The 24414-nt window shown below is 48.2% G+C and overlaps 1 protein-coding gene across 2 annotated transcripts in view; it reads right to left on the minus strand.

Moving 5' to 3' along the window:
- NOX5 (NADPH oxidase 5) overlaps positions 1-24414 on the minus strand; it is a 178373-nt gene that overhangs the window by 96469 nt on the left and 57490 nt on the right. For both annotated transcript variants that reach the window (XM_068106728.2, XM_068106729.2), the window contains exon 7: positions 11855-12008. In XM_068106728.2, coding sequence (XP_067962829.2) covers positions 11855-12008 — 154 coding nt within the window. The remainder of the gene's footprint in view (positions 1-11854; positions 12009-24414) is intronic.

Raw genomic sequence — 24414 nt, forward strand, 5'->3', positions numbered from 1 at the left:
CGGAAGTGCCTGACCGCCAAGTGAAGTCCGAGCAACTCGCGGTCGAAGGTACTGTAACGGCGTTCGGGCGGGCGAAGCTGCCGGCTAAAGAACGCCAGCGGTTGCCAAGCTCCACGCACCCATTGCTCGTGCACCGCGCCCACCGCGTAGTCCGAGGCATCGGTGGTGAGGGCGATCGGTGCATCGGGCGCCGGGTGCGCGAGCATGGTGGCGTTAGCCAAGGCGAGCTTCGCGCCCGTGAACGCCGTGTGCATCTGCTCGGTCCAGGTAACGTCGCCTTTGCCCGGCTTACCTCGGAGAGCTTCGTGCAGGGGGCGCAGGAGCTGGGCGATACGGGGCAGGAACCGATGGTAAAAGTTCACCATGCCCAGGAACTCCTGCAGCCCTCTGATCGTGCGGGGGCGCGGAAACCCCTTCACCGCCTCCACCTTGGCCGGCAGGGGGACGGCTCCGTGCCTGGTGACACGGTGCCCCAGAAAATCGATTGTGGCGGCGCCGAACCGGCACTTTGCGGGGTTCACAATCAGGCCATGCTGGCCCAGGCGTTCGAAGAGCGTGCGGAGGTGGCGTAGGTGCTCTTCGCGGGACGCGCTGGCGACGAGGATATCGTCCAGGTAGACGTAGACAAAATCCAAGTCGCGCAGGACGCTGTCCATCAGTCGCTGGAACGCCTGAGCCGCATTCTTCAGACCGAAGGGCATGCGCAGGAACTCGAAGAGTCCGAATGGCGTGATGACCGCCGTCTTCGGGACGTCCTCCGGCCTGACGGGGACCTGATGGTAGCCGCGTATGAGGTCCACCTTCGAGAAGAAGGACCTGCCCGCCAAACGGGCGGAAAAGTCCTGAATGTGGGGGACGGGGTAGCGGTCGGGAGTCGTGGCGTCATTGAGACGGCGATAGTCCCCGCACGGTCGCCATCCCCCGCCGGGCTTCGGCACGATGTGCAGCGGCGACGCCCAAGCGCTCTCTGAGCGCCGAACGATGCCGAGTCGCTCCAGGGTAGCGAACTCCGCTTTTGCCACCGCCAGCTTCGTCGGCTCGAGGCGGCGTGCCCGGGCGTAGACCGGTGGCCCGACGGTGGGGATGTGATGGGCCACCCCGTGCTTGACGGCCCCCGCCGAGAAGGTGGGCCGCGTGAGGGCCGGGAAACCGGCGAGGAGGCGGGTGAATGCGTCCGCTGCCGGAAGCGTACAGACCAACGTGGCCGGAACCGAATCGTTCGGCAAGCCGCTTGGCAAGCCGCTCGTTGAGCTGGGCAACGCACATGCGAGCGAGCTGAACGTCTCGGCCTGGACAAGCCGTCTGCGCTTGACGTCGACCAGGAGCCCATTAGCGCACAGGAAGTCCGCGCCAAGCAGTGCCATGGGCACGTCGGCGGTGACGAACGTCCATCGGAAAACCTGCCCTCCAAACCGCAGAGAGAGGCAGCGTTTTCCGTACGTACGGATGGGCGTCCCGTTCGCGGCAAGCAGCGCGGGGCCCCCACCCGCGGCGTGCTTGTCTGACATGCCGGCGGGAATGACACTCACCTGTGCTCCCGTGTCGCACAGGTAACGGCGCCCGGAGAAGGTGTCCGTTATGAACAGCAGGCTGCTCGAACGGCCGGCGCTCATCGCCACAATTGAGCGCCGGCCCGGGCGTTTCCCGACCCGTTGAAGGAGCACGGCGGATGACACCGCCGAGCTTCGTGGCCGAACTTGGCGTGGAACCAGCACCAGGTGGTGGAGCTGGAGGAGCGCGGCTGGCTCCGCCAGGCCGGTGGAGTCGACGGGTTTCCCCGCGGTGGCGGTTTTCGCCGCGGCGGTGGGCGGGGCGTGGCGGCGTTCACGAGGTGCGTATCAGCATGCTGCTGAACCACAGCGTGCTGTAGAAGATGATGCTGTGGAACATCAGCGTGCTGTAGAAGATGATGCTGTGGAACATCAGCGTGCTGTAGAAGATGATGCTGTGGAACATCAGCGTGCTGTAGAAGATGATGCTGTGGAACAGCAGCGTCGAAGGCCGTGACGGCCACGCCAACGCTCGCCCGCGTGTCCGAAGCGGCGAAGTACTTGTCCGCCTCGGCCGCCAATGCTCGGGGTTCCGTTAGCCCGGTCCCGGCCAACGCGAGGCGAACCTGCGCTGGAAGTTGGCGACGGAAAAGCGCCCGGAATAACGAACCGGGGGCTTCGTCGCCCAACAGTGACAGCATATGGTCCATTCGGACCGACGGGCGCGTCTCACCGAGCTCGGGGAGATCCAGGAGGCGGTCGGCCCGTGCGTCGTCCGTGAGGCTGAACGTGGCTAGGAGTAGCCGCTTGAGTGCCTCGTACTTGTGGCCGTCCGGTGGGTGGCGAAGGACGGACACAACTCGAGCGGCCGTGCCGGGCCCGAGGGAGGCGACGACGTGGCAGTAGCGCGTGTCATCGCCGGTGAGGTGCCGAAGCTGAAATTGGGCTTCGGCCTGGACGAACCAGACTTCGGCCTGAGCCTCCCAAAATTCCGGAAGTTTGACGAAGGCGGCCATGGCGATGGCGTCGCGTGTGGAAGGATCGCTCCGGCAGATCCAACGTCGAGGGTCACCAATAAAGCGCGGAGTTACGCGCGCTGCTTGTGAGCAAGGAGGAAGCGGACAAGCGGTAACATATAAACGCCTTTATTCAAGACTACACTGTAACACTGTACCGCTCCGGGCTGGGCGCCCGGTGTCTCTCATGAGGCCACGCCTACCCCTCGGACGTGGCCACCGCCCACTTGGTGCGTGGAATGATGTCACCACGCCAGTGGGCTTTTGTGTCCGCCACAACCTATCCTTTCCTATGCCATCCCCATGTGCTGCATGACGTCATCGTCGGGCCCCGCCCTGAAAGGGAGTACTCACTTTTCACTCCGTTTGTTTGTCTTCTTGTTTGTTTGTTTTTTCAGGCGATATCTCAGTCATCCTTTGAGTTAGGAAGCTGAATTTGGACATGGCAGTGACCAAGTGATTTGGCTGTAAAGGGTATTATTGATTTATTGATTAATCAATTAATCGGTTAATTATTTAATTATTCGATTAATTAGTTAATTAATTTCTTTATTTTCCAAAGCTAGATTCAGATGAAATGGTGGTGGTTTAGGTATTCTATTAGCTAATTGATTAATAAATTAATTATTTTACGATTATTATTATTATTTTTTCATTATTAGTTACTTATTTATTTTCTTTCTCATCTGGGCAATATCTCGGGCACCTTTTGAGCGAGAAAGCTGATATTTGGAGATTTGAACTCACGTTCAAATCATACGTACTTTATAGACGTACTCACATTCAAATCATACGTACTTTATAGACGTACTCACATTCAAATCATACGTACTTTTTGACATATCACGTTCAAATATTATATCGACGAACTCATGTTCCAATCGTACAAACTCTATAGATGTACGGTACTCATGTTCCAATCATATATACTTTATAAACGTACTCACGTTCCAATTATATGTACTTTATAAACATACTCACATTCCAATCGTACTACTTTATAGATGTATTAATGTTCCAATGTTACGCACTTTATAGACATACTCATGTTCCAATCATATGTACTTTATAAACACACTCACGTTCCAATCGTTCGTACTTTATAAACATACTCACGTTCCAATTGTACGTACTTTATAGACATACTCACGTTCTAATCGTAATACTTTATAGAGGTACTCAATTTCCAATTGTACGTACTTTATAGACATACTCACGTTCTAATCGTAATACTTTATAGAGGTACTCAATTTCCAATTGTACGTAATTTATAGACATACATTATAATCGTTCAAACTAGATAGACATACTCACATTCCAATTGTACTACTTTATAGATGTATTCATGTTCCAATCATACGTACTTTATAAACATACTCACATTCCAATCGTACTACTTTATAGATGTATTCATGTTCCAATCGTACGTACTTTATAAACATACTCACATTCCAATCGTACTACTTTATAGACATACTCACATTCCAATCGTACTACTTTATAGACATACTCACATTCCAATCGTACAACTTTATAGACATACTCACATTCCAATCGTACTACTTTATAGACATACTCACATTCCAATCGTACTACTTTATAGACATACTCACATTCCAATCGTACTACTTTATAGACATATTCACATTCCAATCATACTACTTTATAGACATACATTCCAATCGTACAACTTTATAGACATACTCACATTCCAATCGTACTACTTTATAGACATACTCACATTCCAATCGTACTACTTTATAGACATACTCACATTCCAATCGTACTACTTTATAGACATACTCACATTCCAATCGTACTACTTTATAGACATACTCACGTTCCAATCGTACTACTTTATAGACATATTCACATTCCAATCGTACTACTTTATAGACATATTCACATTCCAATCATACTACTTTATAGACATACATTCCAATCGTACTACTTTATAGACATACTCACATTCCAATCGTACTACTTTATAGACATACTCACATTCCAATCGTACTACTTTATAGACATATTCACATTCCAATCATACTACTTTATAGACATACATTCCAATCGTACTACTTTATAGACATAGTCACATTCCAATCGTACTACTTTATAGACATACTCACGTTCCAATCGTACTACTTTATAGACATACTCACATTCCAATCGTACTACTTTATAGAGGTACTCAATTTCCAAACGTACTACTTGATAGAGGTACTCAATTTCCAATTGTACGTACTTTATAGACGTACTCACATTCTAATAGTATGTACTTTGTAGAAAAAAACACGTTCATAATAGCACGTACTATATAGAACCACCAGGTATCGTTTGTGCGCGATGTTGGAACATCATGTGCAGATAGTCAAACTTAATGGACAAACCCAAATGCAACATCCTCTGGTGAGGGTATTAAAGCACATGTCTTTCTCATACGAGACAAGTCAAAACTGAATATAACGCTATTCCCGTTTTTTTTGTCCCACAGTGCGACCTTAATAAGCCCCAAAAACACCTTCACCTGTATCCTACATGGCAATTACACTACGACAGCCAAATGTGCCAAATGTGCCAAATCACTTTGAACGCCAAATAAAGTTATTGACACATTCCTCGAGATTGCACCCACACTTTTTTCAAAGCAATTTTGATACAAAAATTAAAATATTGATGAATGAATAAATTAATCAATCCCTTATACCGTCAAGAGGATTGACAACATGTGTTCACACAATAATACCCTTAAAAACATTGTCAGGATATCCTGGTGCTCAATCATGTGGACAACACAATCTTATCCTCATGGGATTGAAGTGAAACAAAGGGATGTGTAATGGGAGTAAGGCATAAGGGGGCGCGAGAGCCGCAGAAACCCAGCTGGGCTGGGCTGCTGCACAAGATGACAGTTGGAGCTTGGAGCTGTGCTGTGCCCATTGGAGCTTCCTTTTGCCCACTGTACTGTCACGTGAAAAAGTAAGTACACCCCATGTAAAGCTTTGACTTTTTCAACATATTTCAACATACAGCTATTTGATCTTCATTTCAACAATATTGATAGATAAAGGTGATATAATATAACAAATATCATGAAACATTTACATTTTGTAGTCCATTGTATAATTTAAATAAACAGAAATGCAAATTACGCATGTGGAAAAAGTAAACACACCCTTGGCTCTAATAGGTGGTATTGCCCCCTTTGGCAGAAACAACCTCAAGTAGGCGTTTCTTAAAACTGTCTACCAGTCTCTGACATCGACTGGGAGAAATTTTTGCCCCACTCCTCCATGCAGAATTATTTCAGCTGTGCGATGTTTGAGGGGTTTCTTGCATGCACAGCTCGTTTCAAATCCCCCCACAACATCTCGATGGGATTTAGATCCGGTCTTTGACTTGGCCATTCCAGAACCCTCCATTTCTTTCTTTTCAGCCATTCCTTGGTGGATTTACTGGTATGTTTAGGGTCATTGTCATGTTGCAAGGTCCACCTTTGGTTGAGCTTAACTCGCCGACAGATGGCCTCACATTATCCTCAAGCACCCTTTTTTTATTTTCTTTTTTTTTTGTATACTGAATCGAGGCTCGTGAAAGAGCTAACATTTATTTCACAAACAAATCAACCAAACAAACAAAATATACAAAAAGAGGGAGCGGAAGACAAGATGGGGAGAGAAGGGGAAGCACACAACCACAACATTTGAGAGCAGGGAGAAGTGTGGGAGGGAGAGGGCTTGGGGGCAGGAGGCGTGGGAAGGGGAGGGGGGGGGGGGGGAGAGGTATAAAACACAAGGGGACCGAAATTAGCGGGGGTAGAAAAGATCAAGGTTTTGGATGGGGAGAAATTCTGCGAGGAATTCATCTGCGAGGAATTCTCCAGAGGCGGGAGAAAAGAGGAATGAAGGAGTGAAGGTGAGCAGAAAGTCTTGATTTTGGCAGTTTAACCAGAAGAGGGTTGCAGGCAGATCTTCTGCGACCTGTAGGAATATTTGGGGGACAGAGCCCAGAGAGGGCTGGGGGGGGGCAAGGCCAGAGAGGAGTCGGTAGAAGACGGAAAGACCACCAACCTGCCTGCGGTGAGTGAGTGAAAGGCCCTTGGAGTTAGCTTCATCGCGGGTGATTCCAATGATTCTGAACGCTTTGGTTTCAACAGCGTGAAGACGGGCTAGGTGTGAGGCAGGAGCACCAGACCAGAGGGGAGAGCAGTATTCCATAGAGCTGCGGATGAAAGCCTTGTATGTGGTGAGGAGCTCAGGTGTGCCAAGGAAGGACTTCGCATGACGGAGGATGCCCAGTCGGCGACTGGCTTTGGAGGCCAGATTTGAAATGTGGTTTTCCCAGGAAAGATCATGGCAAATAGTGAGACCCAAAAGCTTGAGTGACAGAACTTCTTGGAGAGGATTATTCAGAAAGTGGATGGGAGGGTTTTCCAGTCGGTCTTTTCGGAGAGACATCGTAAGAGTGTGAGATTTATCAGGATTGAAAGACATGTTCCATTTGTTTGCCCAGTCTGTGATTTTGTCCAGGTCTGCAGAGAGTGAGGAGGCTGCAGACTGCCGATCTGAGGGATGAGGAATGGAGCGACAGAGAGTAGAGTCGTCAGCAAAGAGATAGAGAGGATTTTCAAGAGAGTCAGAGAGATCATTGATGAAGACCAGAAAAAGCACAGGGCCCAGAACACTACCTTGGGGAACTCCAGCCTGAACAGGAAGAGGAGATGAGAGAAACCCATTCAGGGCCACACGTTGACTACGACCAGAGAGGAAGTCCGCCAGCCATGCGTGGAGATTTCCATGGATACCAAAGGAGGAGAGTTTGGTGAGCAGAGCAGGGTGCCAGACCGTATCGAAGGCACGTGAAATGTCAAGGGAGACGGCTCTAATTTCCTGTTTGGCGTTGAGGACCTCCATCCATTGTTGAGAAAGCAGAAGCAGCATGTCCAGAGTAGAGTGACCAGGTCTGAAACCAAATTGATGATCAGAGATCAAGCCATTGGAGAAGAGGAAAGATTTCATATCTGAAGCAATGATGGATTCCATGACTTTGCTGATAATTGGGAGAAGGCTGATTGGTCTGTAGTTGCTGGGATCTGTTTTTGCACCTTTTTTGTGCAAAGCGGTGATGTTGGCTTATTTCCAAGCAGATGGCAGATGACCTTGAGCAAAAGAGAGGGTGAAGAGAACAGAAAGAGGGAGTGAAAGAGCGGAAGCACATGATTTTAGGACCCGTGGGCTGATGCCGTCAGGACCAGTTGCAGAATCAGAGTCGAGGGTTGACAGAAACTTTTCCACCTTGTCAGGAGGAAAGGACACAGAGTCCAGGAGCAGCTGGGTACAACTGGGTACGGTGGGTACAGAGAGGGATGGGTTTGGGACACAAGATTTAGAGGCAAACACAGAGTTGAGGCATTCAGCTTTTTCACGTGCGGAGTCAGCCGTTTCCCTCTGGTACCCTCTGGTACAATGGTACAATGGTACAATGGTACAATGGTACTCTGGTACAATGGTACAAACCCTCTGGTACAATGAAGAATTCATAGTGGATTTTATGATGGTGAGCTGCCCAGGTGCTGATGCAGCAAAGCTGCCCCAAACCATAATATTTCCACCACCATGCTTTACAGTTGGAATCAGGTTCTTGTGGTCAAATGCTGCCTTTGGTTTTCGCCAACACATGTCTTCTGGTACTGTGACCAAATAGCTCTACCTATGACTCATCTGTCCAGAGCACATTGTTCCAGAAGTGCTGGTCTTTGCCTAGGTGTTCATTGGCAAACTTTAGTCTTGCCCTGATGTTCTTTCTGGACAGCAAAGGTTTCCTCCTGTCACACCTCCCATGTAGATCAAATTTGTGCAGCCTCTTTCTAATGGTAGACTCGTGCACTTTGACATCAACAGTGGCAAGAGCTACCTGTAGGTCCCATGATGGCATTCTGGGGTCCTTGGAGACTTCTTTCAGCATCTTGCGGTCTGCTCTCGGGCTGAACTTGCTGGGGCGGCCTGGCCTGAACAAGTTGGCAATTGTTTGGAATCTTCTCCACTTGTAGATGATCTTCCAGACAGTCGAATGATTGATTTCAAATTGTTTGGAGATCTTTTTAAATCCCTTCCCAGACTCGTAGGCATCTATAACCTTCTTTCTGAAGGCCTCAGAGAGCTCTTTTGATCTAGGCATGGTGACGCCGCACACTTCAACAACAAAGAGCAAACCAAACTAAATGTCTGAGGTTTAAAGAAGACAGGTTCCTCCACGATCCTCTCTAACGATATTCTAATCATCTCTCTGACTCTCTTGAAAATCCTCTCTATCTCTTTGCTGATGACTCCACTCTCTGCCGCTCCATTCCTCATCCCTCAGATCGGCAGACTGCAGCCTCCTCACTCTCTGCAGACCTGGACAAAATCTCAGACTGGGCAAACAAGTGGAACATGTCTTTCAATCCTGACAAATCTCACACTCTTACGATGTCTCTCCGAAAAGACCGACTGGACAACCCTCCCATCTACTTTCTGAATAATCCTCTCCAAGAAGTTCTGTCACTCAAGCTTTTGGGTCTCACTATCTGCCATGATCTTTCCTGGGAAAACCACATTTCCAAGCTGGCCTCCAAAGCCAGTCGCCGACTGGGCATCCTCCGTCGTGCGAAGTCCTTCCTTGGCACACCTGAGCTCCTCACCACATACAAGGCTTTCATCTGTAGCTCAATGGAATACTGTTCTCCCCTCTGGGCTGGTGTTCCTGCCTCACACCCAGCTCGTCTTCACGCTGTTGAAACCAAAGCGTTCAGAATCATTGGAATCTCCCGCGATGACGCTATCTCCGAGGGCCTTTCACTTACTCACCGCAGGCAGGTTGGTGGTCTTTCCGTCTTCTACCGACTCCTCTCCGGCCTTGCTCCCCCAACTCTCTCTGGGCTCTGTCCCCCAAATATTCCTGCAGGTCGCACAAGATCTGCCTGCAACCCTCTTATGGTTAAACTGCCAAAATCAAGACTCTCTGCTCACCTTCACTCTTTCATTCCTCTTTTCTCCCGCCTCTGGAACAAACTCCCTCACTCTCTTCAATCCCACTCCTCCCTCCAGGTCTTTAAAACGGCTGTTCACCACCATCTCTTATCTTCCCCAATCCAAAACCTTGATCTTTTCTACCCCCGGTAATTCACCCCAGAGTCCTTGCAGTGTTCATATGTTTTATTCCTCTCCCACCTCCCCCCAAGTCCTCCCGATGTCCCTGCTCTCAAATGTTGTGTTTGTGTCCTTCCCCCTCTTCCCCCTCTCTTTTGTGTCCTTCCCCCTCTCTCCCCATCTTGTCTGCCGCTCCCCTTGTTTTTTGTGTTTTGTGTGTCGGTTTGTCTTTTTGTGTGATTAATGTTAGCTCTTTCACGAGCCTCGATCTTGTATACAACAATATATATATATATATATATATATATATCTGCCCCCAAAAAGGTCCATATCTGCCGCAAAGGGTCAAGTTTCTACATCAAAGGGTGCATATATCCATAACTGCCCCCAAAAAGGTCCATATCTCCCCCAAACGGTCAAGTTTCTACATTAAAGGGTGCATATGTCTATATCTGCCCCCAAAAAGTTCCATATCTGCCCCAAACGGTCAAGTTTCTACATCAAAGGGTGCATATGTCTATATCTGCCCCCAAAAAGGTCCATATCTGCCCCAAACGGTCAAGTTTATACATTAAACGGTGCATATGTCTATATCTGCCCCCAAAAATGTCCATATCTGCCCCAAAGTGTCAAGTTTATACATCAAAGGGTGTATATGTCCATATCTGCCCCCAAAAAGGTCCATATCTGCCCCAAAGGGTCAAGTTTATACATCAAAGGGTGTATATGTCCATATCTGCCCCAAAGGGTGTATATGTCCATATCTGCCCCAAAAAAGGTCCATATCTGCCCCCAAAGGGTCAAGTTTCTACATCAAAGGGTGCATATATCCACATCTGCCCCAAAAAAGGTCCATATCTTCCCCAAAAAAGGTCCATATCTGCCCCCAAACGGTCCATACCTGCCAGAAAAGGTATATATCTGCCTCAAAGGGTGCATATATCCGTATCTGCCACAAAAAAGGTCCATATCTGCCCCAAAGGGTCAAGTTTCTACATCAAAGGGTGTATATGTCGATATCTGCCCCAAAAAAGGTCCATCTCTTCTCCTAAAACGGTCCATATCTGCCCCCAAAAGGTCCATACCTGCCAGAAAAGGTATATATCTGCCTCAAAGGGTGCATATATCCGTATCTGCCCCAAAAAAGGTCCATATCTGCCCCAAATGGTCAAGTTTCTACATCAAAGGGTGCATATATCTATATCTGCCCCCAAAAAGGTCCATATCTGCCCCAAAGGGTCAGGTTTCTGCATCAAGGGGTGCATATGTCTATATCTGCCCCCAAACCCCCAAAAAGGTCCATATCTGCCCCAAAGGGTCAGGTTTCTGCATCAAGGGGTGCATATGTCTATATCTGCCCCCAAACCCCCAAAAAGGTCCATATCTGCCCCAAAGGGTCAAGTTTCTACATCTAAGGGTGCATATGTCTATATCTGCCCCAAAAAAGGTCCATATCTTCCCCAAAAACGGTCCATATCTGCCCACCAAAAGGTCCATACCTGCCAGAAAAGGTATATATCTGCCTCAACGGGTGTATATATCCGTATCTGCCCCTAAAAAGGTCCATATCTGCCCTAAGGTCAATATCTGCCAAAAAAAGGTATATATGTCTCAAAGGGTTCCAATCTGCCTCAAATGGTCCTAATCTGCCTCAAAGGGTCAAGTTTCTACATCAAAGGGTGCATATATCCATATCTGCCCCCAAAAAGGTCCATATCTACCCCCAAAAAGGTCCATATCTGCTCCCAAAAGGTCTATACCTGCCAGGAAAGGTACATATCTGCCTCAAAAGGTGCACATATCCATATCTGCCCCCCAAAAATGTCCATATCTGCCCCCAAAAGGTGAATATCTGTCTCTAAAAGGTCCATATCTTCCACCAAAAGGTCCATATCTGCCCCCAAAAAGGTCCATATCTGCCCCTAAAAGGTCCATATCTGCCCCCAAAAGGTTCATTCCTGCCAGAAAAGGTATATATCTGCCTCAAAGGGTGCACATATCCATATCTGCCCCAAAGCACCGACAGCCAAACACACCTTCGTTATAGTCATTGGTCTTGTACTAGAAGCAACATGTACACTGAACCCAGTACCACCTAATCAATCAGCACCCTCCATCATTGCTTGAGCGTAGTTTGAACACAAAAGATGCAACATCTACCAAATGTCATTCTGCACATTCCTCCGTGCGTAAAGTTTTCTGCCTTTAGGTGTGACAGTACCGAAGTTGGCGGTGTGGCACAAGGAGTGGACCGAGGCGAGAATGAAGATGACAACGCCGACGAGCTGGTGGAAGAATACGTGCTGCTCGAATGGAATGAAGGAGGCCGCTCGTGAGGTGCGTAGCAATGTAATGCATCTTCGCAGCATCAACACCTGTCAGGATGCAGGTTGCGAACAAGCGTGAGATTATTGGGCTCATCGGCAGAAATAAAATAGATAAACAACACTACATTTCCCGAATCACAATCAAAACACTCAACTTATGGGTCTTAAATGTCTCCATTTTCAAGCCTCTGCCACCAAAGGACAAGATTAAAATACCTGCTTCTGGTTTACAACTTGGAACATTCGACCATGAGCCGGTGGTTTTACCACCAGCCAAAACTCTTCCAGGTCAAAGGTCACTGTGAATCGAGTTGTAATGGGTAACCGAGCGGTCCATTCTCCGGTGAGCAATGTACCACTCGGTCACTTGTTTGCAATTATTATTATTAGGGTACCCTATTCATTTTGGTATGTTGTGTTTGGCTTACCTGGAAGGAAGTTCAGGGGAGTTTATGCGATGGCGCATTGTCCGTCCGTAAACAGTTGAAACTTCTTCTCCGAAACCACTGATGGGATTGCGACCAAATTTGGCACAAATTATATTTGTTATGTTGTGACTAAAGTTTGTTCACGGCATTAAAAAAAAAATCTGGGTCTAAGGGGGTTTACCGGGGTCAAAGTGGGTCCAGGTCTGACCCCCCAAAATAGGTATTTTCTTTGTGCTCAGAAACTACACACACAATTTCGATGAAACTTGACAACCTTAATCACCCATCATGTACCAAAGTTTGTCCAAGGCATTTGAAAAATTGGGGTCTTAGGAGGTATATGGGGTTGGGGGAGGGAGGGGGCCCCCCAAAATAGGTATTTTTTTCTTTCTTTGTTTAAAGTCTTATAATTATGTTTGTATGATTCTACATGCTGCCCTGTCTTCTAGTAACCATTGAAATTGGTTTAAAATACCTTTAGTCAGTGCAGTATACTATTTATTCTACCAGGTGAGCGCCCGGGGTGTTGCCCCTATGTTTATTCTTCGGCCCGGATTTTGCGGGTTTATTCCCTTTAAAATTCATTTTCGCTGCAACCGTTGGTCCGATTGACACCAAAGGAGCGCCTCCTCCTGTAGATTATTTTTTTAATGAAAATTATGACATCATAGGTCACGTTGTATGGGCACCATCTTGGAAAAACCGAAACACTTTGCCCCTATATATCTCCGAAACCACTCCATGGAGAAAATGAAGCATGGCTCATTGTAAAGTACTCCCCATGGGGAATAACATACGTTAATGATGATGTCACAGGTTCCTCCATTATGACGTCATAATTCAACAGGTACAACGCTTGATCCTATCAGTATGAAATTTATTGAGCGTCATCTACGCAAAAATTGTATTGGAGAATTAAATTGATGACATCATCCTTAACGTGGTTCGACAGTCATATTGTGTTGAAAATGCGAATCTTCAAAAATCTTCTCCAGAACTCTCTCTCCAGAACAGCTTACTAGATCAATGCGAAACTCCACACGCATGATGTACTTGCCTTGGGAAATATATTTTGTGACATGGGATTTCATGCAAAACTTTAAAACCTTTTCTCTGAAAGTGCTGAACGAATCGATGCAAAATTTAAACCATATGTTCGACTATCAATGGGGATATAATGTTGGAAAAGAAAATGTCACCAGTCACATTGCTTGGCAGCCATATTGAGATTAAGGAAAATATTTTAAAATGTATTTCTCTAATATCATACAAATATCATCTCGCATGATTGCTGCATATATTGTGGAAATGATGACATCATATGTCATGTGGTTTAGCAGCCATTTTGGATAGAAAAACAAACGTTATCCGATCAACACGCAACGTCAAACACATGATCCTCTACCCATTCCTAGGCGGAGCGTACATTTTTGATGTCATAGGTCACATGGATGGGCAGCCATATTGCATCAAAATAAAATAAATACATAACTATTTCTCTGAAACCGCTTCAGCTGTTGAAGTCAATCTTTACAAGAATTAATGAGTCGTCAAATGGAATACATGTTTAAAATTTCAACGTGATCGATCACATGGTCTGGCAGCCAGAATGTTTGAATTTTTTTGAAGAAGAAGAAACCTTACACTTTTTTCTTCTCCAGAATGGCTTGCAAGATCAATGAGAAACTTCAAGCACATGATCACTGAGCATGATCAACGAGTATGGTCAAACGAGTCCAGATGCTACATCAAATGTGTATATCTGCCTCAAAAGGTCCAAATCTGCCTCAAAGGGTCCCCACGCTTCATCAAAGGGTCTAGTTTCAACAACATAGGGCACATATATCCATATTTGCCCTCAACAAAGTCCATATCTGCCCTCAACAAAGTCCATATCTGCCCCCAAAAGGTCCATATTTGCCACCAAAGGGTCTGCATTGGCACCCAAAGGGTCTGAATTGGCTCCCAAAGTGTCCATATCTGCCCTCAAAGGATCCATATCTGCCCCCAAAAGGACGGTATCTGCCTCACAAGGTCCATATCTACCCCCAAAGGGTCCATATCTGCCCCATGAGGTCAATATCTGCCAGGAAAAGTCTATATTGCCTCCAAAGGTCCATATCTGCCCCTAAGGTCCATATCTGCTTCATGAGGTCCATATCTGCCTCAAAATAGAAATCAGATGCTTTTCACCCAAAAAGGCCGGCCTTTAGTAAGTAGGCCGTCCTGAAAACTGAAGTGCAGATGGTGAACAGACACGAGGTACCTGTTCCATTCTCTGTCAGAAAGCGTACTCATTGATTTCAGCACCATATCGACAACCATTGCAGTGCACCAAATGTGGCGACCACTCAGGTGTATTCAAACATGTTGGGCTGGAAGTCGTGCAGCATGTCCAAGGCATGTCCTAAAATGTCGACCAGTAGCCCAGCCGGGTGATCACCAATTTTCTACAGTGACACACTATTAATACCTTTCTCCATTGCCTTCCTCAGACGTCTCTCCTCATTTTACCTTTTCTTTATTTTTCTATGTTTATTTCTACCTTTGCTACTTTATATTCCCACTTGTAAAGGTTTTCATGTTTTCAGCACGTTTGCATTCGTATGCTGTCCTTTGGCTTTTAACCAGGAGCATTTTTCTCAAATTCCACAACATGACCATTTTGAGCAGCTGATGAACCCAGGTAGAAACTAGAACGGTACTCAGTAGAGAGCATACCTCCGCCAGGTGAACAGTTTACGTTTTGCATCCAAGAGTAGACCAGAAAATCACAATACAGAATCACATTTAATCAAAATCATCCGTCCACAACTTTTTGAGATATCCTGCTATGTATCGTTTCTGGCCCTATCTCCCGATGGTAAAGAATCACTTTAAAATAATTTTTACTATCCGGATCCGAATCCGGATCTTCACCAAAATGTAATCATTTCGTCCTTGTCACATACGCTACATCTCTGCTAAATTTCGTCCGAATCCGTCCACAACATCTTGAGATATCTTGTTCACAAACAAACAGACAAACAGATAGGGGAGAAAACATAACCTCCACCACCTTTGGTGGCGGAGGTAACTATACTGTCAATATTGATTATAATGTGAAATTGTTCAAATGGATGTGACCAGCCCACACTGCCCATTTTTGGTGGTAATCTATGGAGGGGGAAAATTTATCCAAAACAACTTTTATTCCTCCGGTGATCTTTATATTTCCAAAGAACATGACCTCTGTCATCTTATACGAACTAAAGCTAGCTCGATGAACCTTGTTAAAGTGAGTCTTCATCCGATCGTGGTCCAGCTTACCTTCAGCAACCTGGCAGAAGTCTAAGTCTGGGCCATCACTTCTTACCTAAAAATGGTGCACCTCCTTTTTTACCTTCCTGCACTTTGAAGCAACTAATTGATTACTATTTCTCCAGCAGTAGTCTGCTAAGTTTCCCCCATTGATTTGGGCTTTGTGCACAAACCAGAAAACGCTCACAGACTTTGTTTTACCAAGATCATCAAAGGCCTATTCACAAATGTACCAGCAACACCAGTGTTACCAACACGTTTCATGCACTGCTTCATCGAGCTCATTACAGTTTGTCTAGGGACAAACAGAAACAAATAAAGACACCAGATCTTTGCCAAGAGTAACGATGATGCTTTTGACGAATCATCGCTTTCGACGAATCTCTTAAAACCTGCACAGAGAAGCAATTTTGGCTTCGTAATTGAAATTACGGCTTCGTAAAGAAACAATTACAATGGCTCCAGCTTCTTCTCCGCTCCCACCTTTTGTTCATATGTGTTTTGCACCGTCCTCCAAACAGTGATGACTCCGTTTACATTTCGCTGTCTGACAACATGGACCAACTTCTATCCACTCATCCCAACTCTCTCTTCCTCATATGTGGTGACTTCAACTGTCATCATGCCAGGTGGCTGGGTGTGGGTTCCTCTCTCACCAGCCATGGCACCTCAGCAAAGGACTTCTGCAACTCATTGGGACGGACACAATCTGTTTCCCGACTCAGATCTCAGTCAATGGAGTGTCTTCTCTTCTAGACTTGGTTATGAAAAACTTCCCTGCAAATGTCTGCTGCTCTACTTCTGCTCCAATCGGTTCACTGATCACGTGCTTGTTAAAGTGGACATCTCTCTGGCCATTCTCAGAGAGCCTCCTCAGCGCCGACGAGTCTGGCATTTCACTCAGGCTGACTGGCACGGTCTGCAAGCAGCCATTAATCATCTGGACTGGTCTCCCATCTCCACTGCCTCTGACATCAACTATTCCTGGCAATTCTTCCAAAGTAAATTGCTCTCTCTAATGCACAGATTTATCCCATCTCGTCTTCAGTTGTCTTGCCCTTCCTCCCATCCAGGGTACACTGAATCTTGTGGTGAGGCAGTTGCCCTGAAACAACTTGCCTTTGCCTCTTGGGAGGCTAATCCAACTGAAGGCAATCTCAGTTCCTTCCACCAAGCTCGGAACAAGTGTGTGTCTACCCTCAGGAATGCCAGGAAGCACGATCTCTCCACACTCAAGAATGAACTCTCAAACCTGTCTCCTTCCTTCAAATCCTAGTGGCGTCTGGTCAAATCTGTTTCTGGTGTTTGTTCCCCTTCCATCCCCTCCCTTACCCCATACAGCGACACAGCTGACACCGCACGTGAAAAAGCCGAATGCCTCAACTCTGTGTTTGCCTCAAAATCTTGTGTCCCAAACCCATCTCTCTTTGTACCCACCTTTCCCAGTCGAACCCAGCTGCTCCAGGAATCTGTGTCCTTCTCTCCTGACAAGGTGGAGGCGTTTTTGTCAAACCTTGACTCTGATTCTGCAACTGGACCAGACGGCATCAGCCCACGGGTCCTAAAATCCTGCTCTGCCGCTCTATCTCACCCTCTCTCTGTTCTCTTCACCCTCTCTTTTGCTCAAGGGCATCTGCCAGCATCCTGGAAATCAGCAAACATTACCGCTTTACACAAAAAAGGTGCAAAAACAGATCTATGCAACTACAGACCCAACAGCTTGCTCCCAATAATTAGCAAGGTCATGGAATCAATCATCTCTTCTGACATCAAATCCTTCCTCTTCTCCAATGGCTTGATCTTGGATCATCAATTTGGATTCAGACCAGGTCACTCTGCTCTGGACATGCTGCTTCTGCCGTCTCAACAATGGATGGAGGTCCTCCATTCCAAACAGGAAATCAGAGCTGTCTCCCTTGACATATCACGTGCCTTCGATTCGGTCGAGCACCCCGCTCTGCTCTCCAAACTCTCCTCATATGGTATCCATGGAAATCTCCATGCATGGCTTGCGGACTTCCTCTCTGGTCGTAGTCAATGTGTGGCCCTGAATGGATTTCTTTCATCTCCCCTTCCTGTTCAGGCTGGAGTTCTCCAAGGCAGTGTTCTGGGCCGTGTGCTTTTTCTGGTCTTCATCAATGATCTCTCCGACTCTCTGGAAAATCCTCTCTATCTCTTTGCTGATGACTCCACTCTCTGCCACTCCATACCTCATCCCTCAGATCGGCAGTCTGCAGCCTCCTCACTCTCTACAGACCTGGACAAAATCACAGACTGGTCAAACAAGTGGAACATGTCTTTCAATCCTGACAAATCTCACACTCTTACTATGTCTCTCTGAAAGGACCGAATGGAAAACCCTCCCATCTACTTTCTGAACAATCCTCTCCAAGAAGTTCTGTCACTCAAGCTTTTGGGTCTCACTATCTGCAATGATCTTTCCTGGGAAAACCACATTTCCAAGCTGGCCTCCAAAGCCAGTCACCGACTGGGTATCATCCGTCGTGTGAAGTCCTTCCTTGGCACACCTGAGCTCCTCACCACATACAAGGCTTTCATCCGCAGCTCAATGGAATTCTGTTCTCCCCTCTGGCCTCCTTCCTCACACCTAGCTCGGCTTCACGCTGTTGGAACCAAAGCTTTCAGAATCATTGGAATCTTCCGTGATGAAGCTAACTCCGAGGGCCTTTCACTCACTCACCGCATGCAGGTTTGGTGGTCTTTCTGTCTTCTACCGACTCCTCTCCGGCCTTGCTCCCCTAGCTCTCTCTGTGCTCTGTCCCCCAAATATTACTACAGGACGCACAAGAGCTGCCTGCAACCCTCTTGTGGTTAAACTGCCAAAATCAAGACTCTCTATTCACCTTCACTCTTTCATTCCTCTTTTATCCCACCTCTGGAAGAAACTCCCTCATTTTATTTAATCCCACTCCTCCCTCCAGGTCTTTAAAACAGCTGTTCACCACCATCTCTTATCTTCCCCCATCCAAAACCTTGATCTTTTCTACCTCCGTTAATTAACCCCAGATCCACTTTTTTGAAATTCCGACTTCTTTCCTGGAAGTCCTAGCAGTGTCCATGTGTTTTATTCCTCTCCCACCCCGCCCCCCCCCCCCCCCGTCTCTTCCCAGGCCTCCTCCCCCCAAGCCCTCTTCCTCCCACAGATCTCCCGATGTCCCTGCTCTCAAATGTTGTACTTGTGTGCTTCCCCTTCTCTCCCCATCTTGTCTTCCGCTCCCCTTGTTATATTGTTGTGGATATGAGAATTGTGTTTTTTTTATTGTGTAGTACATTGTAAAATATCACCCTCCTTCCTCCAGTTGTGTATAAAGGTCAAAAGGGCGTCCCTTAATTAGGTCATATACAATCACGTTAGCCAATCATAGATTTCCTCCTTGTTGACAGTTATTTCCTTATTCTGTGTATTAGGTTAAGGCTTTGTCTTCCATTAATTAATACTCCATTGCACCGAATTCAAATAGAGTAGATTCCCTTTCATTTCGATTCCCTTTCATTCCCATTCCCAAAACCTCGACTGCCAACTGCATTCGCCGCCATTGCCATGTGCTCCGGCTCGGAGAAGAAAGGCGTGTCTCCACCTCGTAATAGAGGGGAGGAGTGAGTCAGCCCCGCTCAACCAACCCAGCCAAAGGGGTTTGGCTTGAGCGGGCGGAGAAAGAACGATCGGGGAGGTTCAACAAGGTTGAAGGGCGGGGCCTATATAACCCGAAGCGGGACACTCCCCACGGCAGATGAGTCCTGGGAAAGCACACGACGTCCCCACGGCAGCACGGAGAGCGAACCAGAGAGTTGCGCCAGGGACGGCAGATGAGTAAGGGATCCCCACATTGAGTCCCCACGATCCCGTTGAGTCCCCAGAGAGTCCACCACCACCACCAGCTTGGAGACCACGCAGTTTCGACCCGCTGCGACGCCGGAGCCAGATTGCGGTGGCATCGGTGGCCGTCGAGGTCCCGCCCGACGTCCCGTGCGGGATCAAGCTCCAGCTCCGGTTCCCGTTGGACCTTCCTCTCCTTCCACCGAATCGTTCCTGCCTTCATTCGTGTGAGTCTGTCTTTGTTTGTTCTGTCCTGGGTTAAGTAAGACTGCATAGGTAAGCTAAGTTTCACTGTGTCCTTCTGGTCCGTCCCTCTTTCTGCCTTTATTTTATTATCCTTCCTTCTCCTTGGTTTCTTTCAATAGTGTAAATAGTAATAATAAATCATATTCGTATTTCCTACCTCTTGTTTTCTTTCCTCTACATCCGTCGTTGTTGTCTTTTCCCTCATGGACACCTGTGGCACGATTTTGGCCAACGTTTCAGGATCGGGTTAGTCTTGGTAACAGTTCGTGCTGCGGTTGCTAAACACCGCTCGGCAATCAATTAACGTCTGTCCGCGGTTCGAACGGGGCTGTGCACCGGCCTTTCCGGAGGCCGCGGTGCAGCTTCAGGGACCACGTCGGTCAGTAACAAACGAGGGGACTAATCCCCCCTCAAGGGGGAACCATAGGCCGACGTTGGGTTCCATAACAATTGGTGTCTGGGAGTGAGATTTGAGGCCCGAACCAAATTTTTAATAACTTCAAAAAATTTGGTCAAAAATTAAGAGCGCCCGAAATTATTTTAACATCCAAATTTGAAAATCGTGCCATGGATGGTCAAGATGATCGGATGCCGGTGGGGGAAATAGAAGAGGGGTTAGGGGTAACCCAGGACCACAGGGAAGAAATGGAGGAGAGAAATGATGATGTGGTTGAGGAAGTTTCAGGTGCACAAAATGGCGCCCTCGCGCACGTGGTTGCAGAGGCACAAAATAGCGGCGCTGCGGCAGCCGAGTCCGCAGTGCAGGTGAAATGGGACCTCATCGCGGCGCAGATGATGGGGTATATGGACAAATTGGCTGAGAGAACCACCAGGGAAAGGGAACAAATAATGGAAAAGTACAATAAGCAATTGGGAAACCAAATCAAAGAAATTAATGAGGGGTTGGAGAGGGACAGAGACCGCAGTTTTGGCGAGCAGGTCCCACGGGTGCACGAGGAGGTAAAGCGGGTCGAGGGGCACTGGTTGAGCGAAGTTGAGAAAAGCACAGGTAACTGGACCGGGGTAGAAATCGCGACCCGGGGTATGGGGCAGCCGGCGACCGCTGAGGTACAAGAGGGAATTTTATTAAAGCCAGCGGTCGTCGTGGCGAATAAAGAAAAAGAAATAATGGGTATAGTTAAAATTGAAGAGACGACGGCGGTAGCCCAGGAATTGGAGGGAGAAATGGAATCCGTGCAAAGTCCGTGCTCACATCCTGATGCTGTGCTCATTAATCCTTATAAAGATTTGCAGGTGTTGGTGCAGGGAGGAAGAAGAACCCCGAAGGTGAAACGGGCTGTATGTGGTGCCGGGAGATTTTGTAAGAGGGGGTTTGGCGCGAAGAGAATTGTCACGCGATTGGGGTCAATATGGCACCCGGGCGTTCGTGGAAGGTCCTTTGTGTGTTGTGTTAAAGCGAATGGCACGAGTGTGAAAAAAAGTGTGCGTCAAGGGGTGAGCGTGTTACGAAGCACGAGTGTGAAACCGAGTGCGAGCGAGAATGCACGTCGGGGTGTACGGAGCGTGGAACGAAGTGTGTGAACGGTGAGTGTGCGCAAGAGGGTGCGCGAGAGGTGTGGTGTGTAACAGGGAGTGCGGTGGTGGAATGGACGGAGTGTGTGGGATGCACTGGAGGCGCCGAGACGCTGGGTTTTGTGAGTGTGAAAAGGGTCGCGTGTGCGTGTGGGCATGCGAGTGAAGCATCGACGTTAACCGGGGCAGCGTTTAGGGCGACGGATAGCCGAGGCGAGCACTCGGGGCACGGTGCGCTTTGTTGGATGCGAGGCCCGGCGCGGATCGATGCTGCATCGCTTCTCTTAGAAGCGCCGTTGCCGATTCGGGCTTGGCCCCACCCTGCACGGTCGAGTCCGGGCCTTGTCGGGCGAGGCGACCGGTCCGATTCAAGGGCGAGTAGGAGGAAGCGGAACGGTGCCCCCGGGTGGCGGGGACGGGGTTCCGACCGGGCGAGCCTCGGTCATCGGGCCCGGGACCGCAAGGTACCGCGCCGAGATGGTGCGTGGAATCTCGGTCCGACCAAGCCCCCCCCCCCCCCCCCCCCTGAACCGAAAGCCGGACGGATTCAACCTGCAGGCGACCAAACCACCCGCGTTCATTGCTCGGCTGTGCGAAGCCGAGCTTTGAAAATATAACAACGCACCGAGGCTCAAGTTTAACGGACTGTGATGATGGTGATAGTGTTTTGGACCCGAAATTGAAAAGCAAAATTTGATGATTGGCAGATTGATGATTGGCGGATGATTGGCAAATTTTTAATTGGCTGAAATTTGATGTACCAAATTGGTAGTGAGAGATACCCGATGTGATGGGATGGCAACTCTGACATCCCTCACAGAGGGGGCAAAGGAGCACTAGTTATGGGGTTGGCAGTGAAAACTAGCCCGGGAGGGTTAGGATATCGTGTGTAGGGACCTAGAGATTGACCATAGGTAACGCTAAGGTTAGGTAGTGACACTGATACCTGTAGTGGGGACGCAGGTAGATTAGTTTGGATGATAATGACGAGGGAGCGCAATAGTTTAAAGGGGCGACTGGGAAGCGCAAGTTCCAGAGGGGAGTAGTTAGATGAGATGATGCCGCGTGTTTAAGAATCGGAAGTGTATTGAGCAGGGTATGAGTAAATGATTGTGATTGTGAGTTGGATTGAGATTGCACAGGTGTGCAACTGAACAAGTGTATGGAGCAGTGAGTACGATTGAGATTGCACAGGTGTGCAACTGAACAGGTGTATGGAGCAGTGTATGAGTGAGTGATAGTGATGTGTGCTGTGTTGACCAAATGGTCCAGGAAGGAAGGAGGGTGCAGGTGGCACCAGGTGAGATTGCACAGGTGTGCAACTGCAGGTGTATGGAGAATGGTTGTGTGGATTACATGGAGTGTGGAATATATGGAGTATGGAATGGATGGTCGTGGAGTGAGTATGGTGGAAACTGTGGAGTGGAGTGGATGGTGCGAAGGTGTGGATGGGGGAAAGGAGGATGGACCCCATCACGAATACCCGGGGAGGGTAGTCTAAGAGTTAGGTAGAGGGTACAGGTAAATTGTGGTTGGATATTGGCATCTGTGGTGCGTGTGGAAGAATGGTGCTTGGATGGGTGCATTAGTGTTGTGGAAATGGCTGGGCGTGTAGCCTGTTAGTATGTGTAGTTGATTGGGCACTCCACCACTGTGAGGATGTCGGCCAAGTGAGGCTGCAGGTGGGCTCTGGGAGCCGGTAGAGTTGTTGTGGATGGGGCCCGAGGATCCGGAGGACGGACCCGGGTAGCCCAGTGCCAGAGGGCACCGAGGGGTGACAGAGCCAGGAGGGGCCTTCCCCAGTTAGATAGGTTAGGGTGAGGAGCTAGGTAAGCTCGGGTGGCAACTACAGTGGTGGAGGTGTGCAGGTGGGTAGACCTGCTGGGAGAGCTACACGACTCAGCCCGGAAATTGTGCAAGGGCACCGGGAGATGAATCGGGGGAGTGAGACCCCAAATTGAGAAGCACCACAGTTTGGTCAATGGGAATTGGTTTTTAGAACCCATCGTGTAAGTTGGCCAATGGATTGGCAGGGAAAGACCCCGGGTAGTGTAAAGTGTGTTCATGTCATTTAGAAGATAGTTAGGTTTGAAATCTCCTTGCACCATCTACATCCACTCACCTGAGGTGACGATGGTACTCCACACCATGCCATGGTTGTTTTTATTATTTTTGGTGCAAATGTTTTGGATTGTGAGACGCATCATGACGTGGGTGTGACATTGTGCTTTGTTGTTCCATCTCTCCCTCCTTATGAGGATTGATGATGAATTGGGTGATGGCAAATTTTGAAGTAGTGGGAGTGAAGACGAATTTGGTATAGGGGAAATGTGGGGAAGACGTGACAGTAGTGACGAATTTGTAATGTGTAGATTGTTGTAAATATGGGGTAAGGGCAAGGGTAGAGTAGGTGACAGGGGGGGTGACGTACGGTAGGGACGAGCTTTTCTCCGCTCCGTCTCCATACGCACCTCGCCTTGCATTGCCTTTATTGATGTGTACCCTTGTGACCTTACCCCTCGCTCACCTGTCTTCCCCCCCCCCCCCCCCCTGTCTCCCACACGAGGACTGTGCGCCACTGGGTGCCGAGGGGAGCGTGCGTGAGTCCGCCATTGTGCGCCCGAAACTCTCGCAACCACAGCTGTCTGCATCGATGCACCACCTTATGGACCACATGTCTGTGGCTGAGCACCACTGATGGACCCCATGGGTTGGGGCATGGCCCCTCTGCTGGAACCGGCCATGAAGGCCCGAGATCTTGCTGGCGGACCTTGGTCACAGGGCACCTATGCCATACAGGTGAACCACACGTAGTCGGCCCTGTGGGCCATAAATAAATAAAAACGGACACGTTTTGTGCAAGTTTTATGTCCAAATAGGCCGCCAACAAAGAAGATGACAACAACTGGAAGAACCATGGCCAGCAGAGGGAGCCGAAGAGGAAGACCAGCACCAGGGTTTGTTGGGTTTTTTTTATTGAACAGTGATGACTGTGCACCGATTGGTGCTTGAGGGTGCTTTAGTGCGTTTTGGGTGCTTTCTGGTGCGTCGATCCAGAGCAGACTGTCTCCCCCCCCAAAAGAACAATCACAGGTCCTGGGTTAGTTTT

Source organism: Myxine glutinosa, chromosome 2, assembly GCF_964187855.1.
Source record: "Myxine glutinosa chromosome 2, kmMyxGlut1.1, whole genome shotgun sequence".
In the NCBI taxonomy this organism is placed as follows: domain Eukaryota; kingdom Metazoa; phylum Chordata; class Myxini; order Myxiniformes; family Myxinidae; genus Myxine; species Myxine glutinosa.